The sequence below is a fragment of the Panthera onca genome, chromosome A2 (genome assembly GCF_046562875.1).
Source record: "Panthera onca isolate mPanOnc1 chromosome A2, mPanOnc1 haplotype 2, whole genome shotgun sequence".
Taxonomy (NCBI): domain Eukaryota; kingdom Metazoa; phylum Chordata; class Mammalia; order Carnivora; family Felidae; genus Panthera; species Panthera onca.
This window is the reverse complement of record NC_138340.1, coordinates 52,398,406-52,412,645: the sequence shown is the minus strand read 5'-3', so window position 1 is coordinate 52,412,645 and position 14,240 is coordinate 52,398,406. Positions and strand designations below refer to the sequence as shown.

The window sequence follows — 14,240 nt, the reverse complement described above, 5'->3', positions numbered from 1 at the left end:
ACCCCTGGGTGCTTCTAATATGTAACCCTGAGTTAAAACGGCAACCTCCAAGTATGGAACCAAGGTGGTTTTGCAGGTATATCGTGGAGGTAATACAGTACAGGAAGAGCAACTCAATGAATACCACTCTGCTGGGAACAGCCACATATAGTGTGTTCATTCCTTTAATTTTTAAAAATGAGTAAGCAGACAATCGTGTGCCCTTTGAATACCCAATAAAAACGTTCATTATGTAAAACAGTACAACCTTTTTCATTTTTTAATAATTCTGTAAATATCTCAGAAAGGATGTATTGTTTCTAATGAATATCAAAAAAGTCACCACAATGACATTTCCCCTGCCCCCACATTTCCCTCCCTGCCCCACCCCAAGTTGCCCAAATACTAGTAGGAAATTACAAAAAACAAAGAGCAAAAGCCCTCCCTCCGCCCTGCCCCATGAGTAGTGTTAAGTGAGTGAAATGTTAAGTGCCACAGGTACAATGCAGTGTGTCCCCAGAGAGACCTCAGAGCTGTAGGTGGAGAATCGGTAGCAGCAGCAGGGGGGAGTCTCCTTCCCCGGGACCTGGTGGGAGAAGAAGAGTAGCCGAGGACAGACACAAGCAGAGGCTCAGCACAAGGCCCAATCTTCCCGGGTCCACTTCTGGGGCCACCAGGTCAGACAGCGTAGGGAGAGCCAGGCAGGCCTGGGCAGTGTGTGCAAAAGGGGGCCCAGAACCAGGCGTCCCAACCTGCCTCGGGGGTGGGCATTGGGCATCCCTTCTAGCAAACTTGGGCTTCAGGTGGGGGCTGGCCAGAGCAGAGAAGCTGTCAGTTTGGAAAGTTTTGGGTGAATCAAACAGGTGGGTTCCCTATGGAAAACTCAAGTCTTAGTTTGGAGAAAGCTCCTGTTTCCATCAAATAAAACCAGCAACATACAGGAAAAGGATAAAGAATGCACCTTCCCTGTCCCCAAATAACTCAGAATCCAAGAGAGAGGGTTGATGAAATCCAGTTAAAGAAGAGAGGTCAGGCAGAGGGGTCTGAGGCAGCACTGGCCTCACCCCCCAGCAACCCCAGGCCTGCACAGAGGGAGGGGTGGGAGCCCAGTTCTCCCCTCCAGTATAAGTGCCAAGGCTTCTCAGCCACCTGGTGAGAGAGGCAGGTAGGATGGCTCCCAAAAACAGGGTGGGGAAGAAGCCTCTGTGAGGAGGGTCTGCTGGTGGTAGGAAAGAAGATGGGGAGGACTGAGAGGAAGTAGGACAGGGGGAGAGAGAGGAGGGCAGAGGACAGTAAGAAGGAGAAGAGGTGACAGGCAGATGGAGAAGGGGTCAGAGGAGAAAACCAGGGTTCAGGCCCTACTATGGCTCCTTCCCCTGGGAGGCTGGTGGAAGGTTCTAGACACAGATCCCTGCTGGGGCAGCGGCAGGACAAACAGCCACAAGGGAATAGCGGCTGCTTCCTGACCCCAAATATTAGCGCCCAGGAGATGCCAGTGAGCCCCATGAGAATGGAGAGGCAGAGATGAGGGGGGAGAGCAGATGGATAGGACAGGAGGAGCCTTTTCATGGGGGCTGAGGACCTGGAAGGACTTCAGAGAATGGAGCCACTCACAGATGCATCAAACTAGAGTTTTAGGGGGAAACACCACATCATTTTCGCAACAAACTTGATTTTAAATAAGCAGGAGGTGCAATGCAGGGATGATAGCTTGGGAGTGAGTCTTCAGAATAATCCAAGATCAAGGTCAGGCCTGCCAGCCAGTGAGGCACACCGAGAGAATCCCCAAGAGATGTGGCAGGGCCAGGAAGGACCTCAGAGATCACCTGATCCAGCCCTCCCCATTTGAGAAGTGGGGAAACTGAGGCCCAGGGAGGTGATGGGAGCGCCCAAGGTCACTCAGAGGGATCAGGGCGGAGGTGGGGTTGGGGGTGGGCTATAACCCAGGAGTCCTGAGTCTGGTGGGAATTTCTCTCCTCTGACATAGCCTTGCTGTCTGCAAACCCACTACTAAGGGATTGGGGATGGCAAGGGCAGGATTTGAAGGCAAAGGCTTCCTGGGGGCATGGAGGACAGGCAGCTCATCAGGGACGAGCGTGGGATGCGGTCTGGTCAGCTAAAAGGCTGACGGAGAACAGGCATCACTCCCACCCCACCTGCCCCACAGCCCAAGTATAAAAGTTTGACCATATGATACAACTTCTCCCTACCCCCTAGAAAACATTGGTTAACACCATCCTAGCACAGAAGATTCTGCTAGTCCCTGTACAGTATTATCTCTTTGTAATGTTACTTACATGATAACTGGGGGCAAGGAGGGGAATGGGACTTTCCAGAGTGTACACGGCCACCTTAAAATTAACTTGTTAATAAATCCTGTGCAAAACGAGCAAGCCTCTATCATTAGGTGAAATACATGTTTCAGGTATTCATTTACACACATGGGGTGGGGGGAGGAAAGGAAGGAGAGGCATCCGAGGTGGAGGTGTTGCTCAGAAGTGTGTCTCCTTCTCTGTGATGGCTGCAATGGTCCCATCGCCCTTGAGTTTGGCGTCACAGTCATTAACCGTCACCGTCCGTGGGCCTCCCCCAAGCTTGCCCCGCATTTTCAGATCAGCGCTGGGGATGGTCAACTTCCGGAATTTCTACGTGGAGAGGAGAAGAGCTGTCTGAGAGGGACTGCCGGGGTCCCGGCACCTGCCTTGGCCTCTCCCACCTGCATGGGTGGACACCACAGGGCCACAGAGCCATCAGACCAAGATCTGGGCCTTAGCGCTGTCACTTAGAGCTCTGTTCTAATGAACTGACCTTCGTGGGTCTCAGTTTCCTCCTCTGGAAAATGGGGACAATGAGGAGTAAGGAGATGGCTTGTACAAGTGCTTAGCCTTGTACCTGGCCTACTGGGTGTAATCAGGGGCTGACCGCCTCGTCCCTCCCTGTGGTGGAGAAGAGCAGCTGGGCTTTGAATCTCTGCTCAGCCACTCACTAGCTGTGTTGGGGAAGTTATCTAACCTCTATGAGCTGCACTTTCCTGTTCTGTGAAATGGGATAATAGTACTTGCCTCCAACGGGTGTTGTATGAGGGAGCTAAGGCTCACTCTAGGGCTGTTTACATGATTGCTGGATAAATGGGTATATTTCCCACAAAAGGGATGTGATCACATTGCCACTGTCCAGGGGAACACGTGGTGTGTGCCATGTGCTCCTCTGGCCACGCTTGAAGGTGGGAACATTGTCACAGCCACAGCCCCATTCCACTTGGAAAGTGGCCAGCACTGGGCTGGGCACAGATGGCATGACTCTCATCCTGACTGTACCAGTGAGGGAGCAGAGGACACAGGCAGACTCCTGACACACGTCTGCTGCCACAATGCTGCCTGGAGCCCCACACCTCAGCTTCACATGTACCCCACACATTCCATCAGGAGAAGACACTATACCAGGATTTGGGATGTCCTTGCTGGGCATAAAACCTTTCCCCCAGGGAAGCCGCAAAGACTCGGGAGGCCTGTTTTTTCATGATCAAGGTTCTCTTGCAGACACTGCCATGCCTAAGAGGCTGAACCTACGTTGTCCAGGTGGGATAAGCAGCCCGATTCCCCCGTGCTGAACGCCTCCTGTGTGCCAGGCACTGCACTAAGCTCTTAACACAGGACAGGGGCAAAGACTACTGGCTCCAGAGCCAGGCGCTTGGGTTCGAATCACAGCTCTGCCACTGAACTGAGGCAAGAAACTTAACCTCTCTGCGTCTCAGTGTCCTCATTTGTCAAAGGGGGAGAACAAGGGCACCTGTCTCCTAGGATTAACATGAGGTCCAGTTTAGTTGAGCTTGTCACAGACTAGCACAGATATCTATCCTCACAGCAGTTCTCAGAGGTGTAAGTACCAGTGACCCCATTATTCCTTCCAGATCCTTCCTGTCAGCTGGTAGAACCTTCAGGGAAGGCCTGGAAACCAGTTCTGCTGTCTTTAACGAACCTTGCTGTCTGTGGAGGCAGGTATGTGAGCTTAGGGACGTGGAAGAAGCTCAGGAAAGTAGCCTCTCCTTCCCCAGCCCTCCCTCGCTCCCTCCCTCCCTCCTTGCCAGGCCTGAGCTGATCTCTGGAGGATTTGTAAGGAGACATAGAGCATTCCTGAATACCAAAGGCCACAGAAGTTTGGACAGGGGCCGGCAGGGACCACGGACATGGTTTGGTTCCAGATCAAAATTCACCAACTGCCCTTGACCTATATTCCCTGCAGGAGCCAAGGAAACTTTATTCGGGGGCATGAGCAGGTCTGAGAAAGGGGCTTTCCCTCTCGGCTTGCTCCTTCTGGCTGGATATGTGGAGCTTTTTTCTGGAGCTTAGGCCCTTCAGTGGGCAGGCAGGCTGGTTGAAGCCGGCTCTGAGCTGCATTTGGGTGTCTGCACACACAACTACTCCCATTTCACTTTGGCCTTGTCCTGGAGAGAGAAAGGTCAACCCCTGAGATCCCTGTCATGTGGCACTGGGGCAGAGACAGGGGCTGGCAGTGGAGTGTGGCCAGGCTAGCAGATGAAGGAGGCCGCAAAACTCAGGCAATGGGAGCCCAGACTTCAGAGTTTCTGCTCTGTCACTCTGAGGCTGTGTGCTCTTGGACAAGCTGCTTCACTTCTCTGTGCTTCAGCTTTCTCCTCTGCGAAGCGGGGGCAGGAAGAGCCTCCACCGCAGGGGACTACTATGAGAATTCGATGGTGCAGTGTTTGTAAACAGAACAGCGTCTGGCACGTAGCAGTTCCCTAAATGAGTGAGAAAGTGACTCAAACCATCTGATGTGCCAGCAGGTGGGAAAGGAGAGTAAAGAGCCAGCGGATGCTCTGGAGTACCACGGTGTGTTTGTAACTCTGCCTGCCACCAAGGGACCACATATGGTGTGATGCCGCTGACAGGAAGTGTCCTGAGCAGGCAAATCCACAGAGACGGGAGATGCGTGGTGTCTGGGGTGGGAATGGGGAAAACTGTGAAAGGGCATGAGGGGTCTTCTTAGGGTGGTGGACAGGTTTTAAAGCTGACTCCTGGTGATGATTCTCACACACAGAAAGTTACTACAAAAATCACTGAATGGTACACCTGACATGTGAATTTTAGGATATGTAAAACATACTGTAACAAGATTGTTTTTAAAAAACTTGTTTTCCACCATGGAAAGCATTCTGAAGTTTCCTCAAACAGTTAAAAATAGAACCTACCATATGATCCAGCAATTTCACTTCTGGTATTTATCTGAAGGAAAGGAAAATACTAACTTGAAAAGGTATGTATGCCTCCATGATCGCTGCAGCATTATTTACAGCAGCCAGGACATGGAAACAACCTAACTGTCCATCCGTGGATGAATGTATAAAGAAGATGTGGCATGCATATATATGTATGTATGTGTATGTGTGTACACACACACACACACACACACACACACACACACACACACACTGGAATATTACCCAGCCATAGAAAGGGAAATCCTGTTTGTGACAACATGGATGGATGTTGAGGGTATCATGCTAAGTGAGATGAATCAGACGACAAATACCGTATGGCATCACTTATATGTGGAACCTAAAAAAACCCAAAAACTGAAAAACAAACAAAAACCTAACACACAAACAAACAACACCTAACAGAGCTCAAAGATACAAAGAACAGACTGGTGGTTGCCAGAGGTGGGGGTGGGTGGGGAAATGGGTGAAAGGGGTCCACATGTACAAACTTCATGGAGACGTAATAAAGAAGTCATAGAGACATAATGCACAACATGGTGACTATGGTTGATAATACAGTACTATATATTTGAAAGTTGCTAAGATAATAGATCTTAAAAGTTCTCATCACAAGAAAAACATTTGGAACTGCGGGGTGATAGATGTTAACTAGACTTAACTGTGGTGATCACTTCACAATACATACAAATGTTAGACCGTTATGCTGTTACCTAAAACTAATGCTATATGTCAATCATATCTCAATTTAAAAAAATTGGTTTGCTAAGCTTTGGCTGTGTGATGCTCACTTTGGGTTGAATGATTTAACTTCTCCGAGCTTCAGTTTCTCTACCTATTGAATGCAGAAAATGAGGCCAGCACCTGCTTTGCTCTGAGGACTAAAGGAGATACAGCATGTACAGAGTCTGGCACGGTGATGACACGGGATAGGTGTTCCCCCTCCCTTCGCCCCAGGCATGGGGTCCCTCATGAATTAACAGGGCAGTAAAAGCTACCACTTGGTCAGTCTCTGTTCCAGGTCCTGGTCTGAGTGCTTTTCCCTGTATGAACTCACCAAGTCCTTACAAAATCCTCTGTAAGTCAGGAACTGCTGTTGTCCCCATTTTACAGATGAGGAAACTCAGAGAACCTGGCCCAACCTCAAGGCCTCATATAGATGACCTGATATAACGGAAACAATGAACACCTGCCGGGGAGGGGCTGGCAGTGGCTTCCCTGAGAGACACACGAGGGCTCATTCTTAACACACTCCCTGCTCAGGTAAGACCCATGGACTTGCTCCTGCTCTTTGGCCCACCCGAGGCAGAGCCAGTCCCCGCATGTGCCTCAGCACCCCCTCAGAGCTGCCCTTGCCAGCCTGCCTCCTGCCCGGGGCTGTCTCACCTCAGGCAGTGTCCCTTCTGTCTTCCACACCTTGATGAAGACCCAGAGTGGGATGCACAGCATGGACGAGAGTGCCATGAGCCAGCCAATTCCGTAGCCCCAGGTGGGGTAGGTATACATGTTGTTGTACTTGAGAGGCTTGTACTTGACCAGAAAGAAGATGAAGATGCCCTGTGGAGAGACAGGAGAGGTCCCTGGGGGCCCGGCTGCAGGCCTATGTGACGGTCTTGGACAGGGGAGGCGCTGCACAGGATCGCCAGCACTGCGGGCACAGGGAAGGGACGCCCACAGGGCCCAGCGCCTCCTCGGGGCTCGGAGCTCCTTCCCCCCCACCCCAGGAGCCCCATCCACCGCCTCTGCCCAATCAGGGATTTTCATTTTTCCCTAGCTACTTCTTGGCGTTGCTTTCAAAGTTGCCTTTCAAAACCATGATGGTTTGTGAAGATGCTCTGAGATGCTTCACATGCCAAGCACCTGGTAAAGAGCAGCGGGGCTGCAGTTTTTATCAAACATCCATTCACAAAGTCCCCTCCAGGGTCTGGCCTGAGGGGCAGAGCATGAGCTCCAACTTTACCCTCAATTCTGTGGCTTTCTCAGTTAACTGCAAAGCTAAACATTGTCCGTGGTACAATCCTTGGGCCCCACGGAGACAGGCCCCGGAAACTTAGCTTGTGGGTATAGAATCCAAGGCTTCGAGAAGGGAGAAGACTTGCTTGTGGTCACCCAGCAAGCTGGTGGCAGAGCTGGGATCCCAGGGAGGCCCCTCCCTGGCCGAGCCCAGAAACTGACCCCATGACTCCAACTTAGAAAGCTGTCGGGTGCCGTGGACTCTGAATTCACAGAGGGTCACCCAGGGGGCCATCACCTCCTCAGTTTCAGCCTCGGCCAGGCTTGTGGCGCTAGAGTGGAAAAGCGGGTGGGTGGGCTGGAGGCAGCTTCTGGCAGGGCCCTTACCGCACAGATCCCGGGGGTCACAACCTTCCAGCACCATTTAATGAGCGACAGTGGCCGGTAGCCAATCATGTCTTCGATGTTATCGTAGAAGCGATTGCTTCCTGTCCAGGATAAAGCAGACAGCCACACACACATCCCAGAGAATTTTTGTACAAGACTCAGACAGAAGGCTAGAAGTGTTTGCTTTTCCCAGCCCGAGACAGACAAATGATGGCAGGGACCTTATTTACCACTGAACAGCTACCAAGATGTTATGTATGTGAGGTTTCAGAATATACTGCAGTAGGAGGAATTCTGGTCTGATATTGGGAACACCACTGACCTTGGGCAGTGAGGCCCAGGAAACAGTAAAGAGGAAACATTTCTGGGAGCAAAGTAGAAGGTGGTCCCTTTGAGAGGCAGACCCTGGGCCTGGCTGACATGCGTGGGGGCAGGGGCAGGGCTCTGAAGGTGACTGCTTGGCTGGACTGTTAATGAGTAGGGCAGCCCACAGGGGGCCCTGTTCCCAAGCTATGCTCCCAGTGGGGGTGTCCATCACCAATGAGTCCAGATCCTCATCCACTCATAGGATATAGGAGGAAACAGGAGGACCACAAGGCAGCTGCTGACTGAGGGCCAGGCACTGTGCTTGTTGTTTTGCCCACACTATCTCCTACTTGTAGACATGGTGAGGGCTACTCCATTTTACAGATGGGAAAATTGAGGCTCAGGGGCAGAGAAGCACAGGGCCAAGGTCACAGTGCCTGAGTCTGGAACCCCTCCCTGTGCTGCAGGGGTGTGAGAGTAAGAAACTCTCTCGCCAAGTATGAAAGGCTGAGCCCCTGAGGAAAGGAAGAAGAGGTGGACACAGATGGAGACAAGCCACGGAGAACCTGAGCCCTCCCGGGCCCCAGGCGTCCATATGCTGGGCACCACGGCAGGCTGCCGGGGTGTGGGTGGGCCCAGCCTCTACTCACCATACACCCAGCCGATGCAGATACACTCAAAGATGGCCACAAAGAGAAGGCACATCCCGCTGGCAGCATAGGAGTCGAAGAGCTGGAAGATGTACATGCCACCCTGCAGAGCAGGAGGACAGATACATGGACAGAGGGACGCAAACACACATGGGAGAGCAGGGTTGGCCAGCTGGCCTCGGAAAGGTCTCTGCTCTGCCCTGGGGCTACCATCGGCCAGGAGTCACTTCCACCAGGGCAGACTGCTTCTCCTTATCTTCCCCAAACGATATCCCTTCTGCACCTGGGCACCCCATAAGATTCCACCCTCTGGGGGTGCTCAGATTGCAATCGTTTGTCTTGTCTCTGTTCCCCACATGCCAAAGACAACATGGAAAACCAGAGGTGGCCTCAGCCCCTCTCCCTGATGGCTCTAACAGCCTCCCCACAGGTCTCCCTCTCTCTAGACCTTGGGCACATCAGCTTTCACCAGGACCTTTATAACACGCAAATCCAACCATGTGCCTCCACAGCTTAACGTTACCCCTTGGCTTCAGGCAGCCTGACAGTCACAGCCGCCCTCTCACTCGAACTTGTCTGCCTTCCTACCAGCCGACTTCAACGCGCTTCCCCCCGACAGACCAAGGGATCATCCTGCCTCTGTGCTGTTCCTTTTGCTTGGTAAGTTCTTTCAAAGCTCAGCTCAAATGTCACCTCATCTAGGAAGCCCTCCCTGAAAGCCTCTGTAGCACATTTTCTGGATTCACAGTTTTTAAATCAAGTTTTCCCATAAGCTGCTCTATTAGCTCTGGGCCTCTGCTGGGGAGGCCCCCACACCAGTTTTGTCTCCTGCCAGCGCAGGGCCTGGCTCGAAGTAGGTCCCCGATAGTTGCAAGTTGAATTGTGTGGAGTGAGAGCCCCGTGGGGGAGGGACTCTGAATGGCTTGTCCACAGCTGTGTCCATTTCTGGTCAAGGCCTTGGCACAGACTAGGTGTGTAATCTTTGTGGAATGCAGGATTGGCGTGGGCCAGCTCTGTGGTATATACATCTGTGATGATGGACTTCAGGGAAAGGCCTGGGAGGTATAAGCTCAGGTGGCCAAGGTGATCCGGGAAGGTTCCTAAATAGGAGGGATGGCATCTGGGCTGGGGGAGGCGGGGAGGCCAGCTACAGGTGTGGGAAGGGTTGGGATCCTTACAGAAAATCTTTATAATACGTGACTGCCCTTAGGGGAACACAACCAACAGCAGGAGAAATAAAAGTCGAAAAGGGAAGGAGGGTCTGGTTGGGGGAGGCACTGTGAATGCCAGGACAAAGCCTGGACAGCCTCCTGTGTGTCTGCCACAGGGATGTAATTGGAATTAAGCTTCTGGTCTGTGCTCCCACAGCCCCCAGGGCCTCCTCCTACCCTGTGAGACCACACACAGGCTGGGACTATTTCCTCACATCTCTTCAGCTGCATCAGGGGCAACATCTCAGTGCCTACAGGGCCAGACAGGTAACACAAGGGAGAGACGTTGGCCCAGTTGGCAGGAAGTGGTGGGGACTGGTGCTATTTGGCCACACACAAGTCTGGTTGAGTCGCTGGGGGAGGCAGGTCTGAGTGTGGCCACGTATGCAGATTTTCTACAAGATGCCAGAAATCCAGGCTTTCCTGAGAAATCTTTCTCTCCTGAATAGTTGGCAACCTCTTCATGTTCTTAAAAACACATTGGGGGTGAAACAAAGGGGATCTCTGGGCCGTATCTGGTCTGGGACCTACCATCGGTGCCGGATGTGGTGGATATTCAGGTCTGTGAGAGTAAGGAGCCAGCTGGAGGCTCCTCTGCGACCAGCAGTGGGTGTGGCTTTCTGAGTTAAAAGCAGAGACCACGCTCCCAAGGGCTCTCCTGAGCGTCTTCTTCCATGAACACCATACATGCATATGCAGCGCTCTCCAAGCACCAGGCTCTGAGTGAACTGCGTGCCGGGTCTCAGTCTGGTTGGTCCTTGCAGCGTGTGCAATTAATTACGAGGCAGGCACGACTGCTGTCCTCGGTGTTCATGGGGGAAACCAAGGCACAGAGTCATCCGGCTTTAGCCAGTCACTGGGCTGAGGACTCAACCTAGGCCGACTGCCGCACAGCCTGTGCTCTTAACCCTCCACCACACTGCCTTCGTGGAAGACAAGAAATCTGTGGCCTATTTCTTCCCCAGAGCCGAACTTTAAATGTGTATACTTAAGGGAGAGGATCTCGCCGGCAATTACTGTGGAGGCTGGGGCGGACACGGCCCATTTGGCCATCTGAACTTCCTGCTGCGCTCACTCACGGATCTTCCTGCATGGAGGCAGAAGGTCGGCATGTGAAGCCCACGCGTCTGCTGATGAATGGTCAGCACCTCCCTGGGGGCTAGGAGGCACCCCTGGGCAGATCCACGCCCTCAGGTTGAAGGGTGGGCAAGCAGGCTCTGGGAGGCCCGGGGCCCCCAGCACGGGAGGTCCAGCAGGGTCCTCTGCCCGCCTGCTCCAGGCCAGTGACATCCACGCCCACAGCCCGGCTTATCTTCTTGCAGCCCATTCCCCACCAGCCCCCTTTAACTCATCACGTTAACCCCCCAATTTGTACGTAGGTGACAAAAGACTCTACTTTGTGTAATGAATCAGCACTTAATGAAGCCCTGCTCACTGCAGGGCTGGTTTCCCCAGTGGGAAGAGGAGAGATAGAATGCCACACCATTCATTTGCACAAAGCTGATTATCACTTCCATTAATGTGACAATGACTAGGAACACTAATAACACCAGCCACCACGCCCTGAGTGCCTGCCCCCTATGAGGCCCCAAGGGAAGAGAGCCCACCGGCCCGGCAAGGCCAGCTCCTGTTTTCAAGGACCTCAGAGCCTGGTAGGGGAGAGACAGGTGCTTGGAGGGGTCATTCTAAGGTGGGAGAAAGGCTGGGCTGAGTCTGGAACAAAGTGCTTGAAGGAAGGAAAGCAGAGGAGGCTTCCAGGAGGCAGCCTCTGAGCTGAGAAGCAGAGGATGCGGAAGATTCCCCAGACTGACCTCAGTATCACCTCAGCCGCTTTGATGGATCTGGAATTCCCTCATCTCTTTCCACGTTTCTTACAAAACCTCTTCTTGTTTCCCAGCAACAGTTTTCTGTGTTTTTTTCTTTTTAAACTAACTAATTTTGTGAGTACGGGGGAAAAGATACCTAATGTCACCACCTCAAGGTACTTGAGAAAGTATTGGACAGGATGGTTGCAGGAGAAACATGGTATTATGAGCCTTTTTTTTTTTTTTTTTAATGTTTATTTATTTTTGAGATAGAGAGAGAGACAGAGTTGGGGAGGGGCAGAGAAAGAGGAGGACAAAGAATCCAAAGCAGGCTCCAGGCTCTGAGCTGTCAGCACAGAGCCCGACATGGGGCTCAAACCCACAAACCATGAGATCATGACCTGAGTTGAAGTCTAACATTTAACCGAGGTGCCCCCCCAGGTGCCCCAAGAGAGTCTTAATTTGAGGGGTTAATGGTGAACCCCTCCTCACCCACAGGCCCAGCAGAGGCAAGAAGAGGGATACATAAGGGGTTCTGGGGCTCAGACACACAGTGCCTGAAGGTGCCATACATCCTCATGTGTGTCGTTCTCAGTGATGTCCCAGAAAAGCCTGCTCTGAATGTTAGTCCAAGAGCAGTACCTGGTTGAAGGGTGCATAGCTAACACTGTCCCTTCCACCCAGAAGTTACAGTGAGAGTGGTCCGGGCATCCAGAGGCTCATGACTACAGATAAACCCAGTATCTCCCTTTCCGAGTTTCACTCCTGTCTGGTAGCGACCACGGTGACCTTTAGCTGAGCCTTCACACGCGTAAGACGTTATGCTAGGGGCTCAAGGAGAACTTCGAATGATTTGCACAACAACCCATTACAAAGAGAAGAAACTGAGTCCTAGACCTGTACTAGACCTGCCCAGGGTCATATGGCCAATTCCAGAGCTGGGCTTTGACCTCAGACCTGCCTAAGCCAGAGCCCAGGCACTTAACCGTCACGTTACCGTGTTCACATTGCTTACTTGCGTCCACATGGCTCACCTCCGTTAGCATCACAAGGCCCAGGAAATAGGAGACGACTGATAGAGCCAGGATGAGCAGCTCCCGCCGGTAGCCCCTCCGAAAGACCTTGGGGTACATGTCCACCACAGCGGTCACGAGGCTTTCCACGCACACAAACTGGACGGGGCAGAGAGGATGGTGTCAAGTCCAGGAGAAAGCCGGTTCTCAGTGGCCCTGGCTCTGGACAAGTGCAACACGTCTAACCCCTGGGCTTCTCGCCCGCTGGCCTTACCTTCCTTCCCACACTCACACTGACAGAGGGCCTGAGAATAACAACTATCCCAGCACTTAATAGAACTTCAGCAAGGGCATGGAACAGATGGGGACCCTGAAACTCCGAGAGGGGAAGTAACCTGCCCAAGGTCACTCAGCAAGGAAGCGGCAGAGTCAGGACTTGAACTGGGGTCTCTGACTCCAAAGCTAGTACTCCTTCTCCCCCATATTTCCTATCAGGAGCCTACGTGCTGGGCCCTGTTCTGGGGTCGACTACTTAAGTGAGACGCTGTCTGGGAGGCAAGATAGGTGTCTCTGTACCTATCCTGAGAGTGAGTGCTTTGGTAGTGGCAGGCTCTGGTCAGTGTCTGCAGGCAGAGCTTGATTTCCTCATTCTCTAGGACTGTGACAGTTCCCCTGTCCTTTGCTTCTGCTGGGCAAGCACTCCTCTGATGCATGGAGAGCAATCAGAGGCGAGCCAACACCCAGCTCTTGTGTTTGTGCTGTGGGAGACTCTGGGCCCGGCCAGACCGGGCAGGCTCAAGACAACACAACTTGAGCCCCTGTCTGTATCCCACCATGCTGAGACAGGGCCAGACGCACGGTGTCACTTCTATTCCTACTCAACCATCAACACCCAGCCCAAATATCCCAACACACAGTCACCCTCCTCCCTGGGTTCTTCCAGACCATGGGCAGATCTCCTGCATAAGCCTTTTCCTGACTGCTCCTTCTTGCCCCCAACTTGGGCAGAACAGACCTTTCCTCTCCTCTACCCCAGCCCCCCCCACCTCTGCTTCACCTCATGGGTCCCGTGCTTGCTTATATCTGTCCCCTTACAAGGTGGGACCCTGGATTTTCATCTCTTTCCAGTGCCACAGAGGAAAGGCCTCAGAAAAGGATGATAAATTCATAATAATAATAAATAATGGCAAATGCATGGTACTTATGGTGAGCCAGGCTCTATTCTAAGCATTTAACAGATACTAATTTATTTAATCTTTATGGTACTATTATTATCCCTGTTTCATAAGTGAGGATGTGTAAGCATAGGGGGTAGGCCACCTGCCTGAGGTCACAGAGGTATTCAGTGATACAGCCTAGGTAGGAAGCAGGCAATCTTGTTCTACAGACTGGGCTTTAACCACTATGCTGGACTGCCAAGAGGGAGGGCAGCAAAAAGAGTAAATAATTCTTTTACTGGTCACCATGTTGAGATACCCCCTTCCCTGGGGCCATTTCTTGGCCCCATATCCTTTCTACTTTTCGTTTCTACCCCCTCAGAAAAGGTATTTCCAACTTCACTGTGCAGGGGACTGAAGCACAGAGAGGTGAAGTGACTAGCCCAGAGGAACACAGCTAGTGAAAGTCATGGAGCTGGGACTCACACCCAGCGCTGTTTGACCCCAAAGCCCAGGCTCCTAGCCTCCAGGCTACCCTGTCTC

At 52.2% G+C, this 14,240-nt stretch overlaps 1 protein-coding gene across 1 annotated transcript in view; it reads right to left on the bottom strand.

Annotated features, from left to right (window-relative positions):
* Positions 1–2,374: 2,374 nt before the first annotated feature.
* SLC6A11 (solute carrier family 6 member 11) overlaps positions 2,375–14,240 on the bottom strand; it is a 135,945-nt gene continuing 124,079 nt past the window's right edge. Inside the window, exons 10-14 of the mRNA XM_060631769.3 lie at positions 12,562–12,699; positions 8,512–8,614; positions 7,556–7,656; positions 6,602–6,772; positions 2,375–2,624 (exon numbers count right to left, since the gene is read on the bottom strand). Coding sequence (XP_060487752.1) covers positions 2,472–2,624; positions 6,602–6,772; positions 7,556–7,656; positions 8,512–8,614; positions 12,562–12,699 — 666 coding nt within the window. The 3' untranslated portion in view covers positions 2,375–2,471. The remainder of the gene's footprint in view (positions 2,625–6,601; positions 6,773–7,555; positions 7,657–8,511; positions 8,615–12,561; positions 12,700–14,240) is intronic.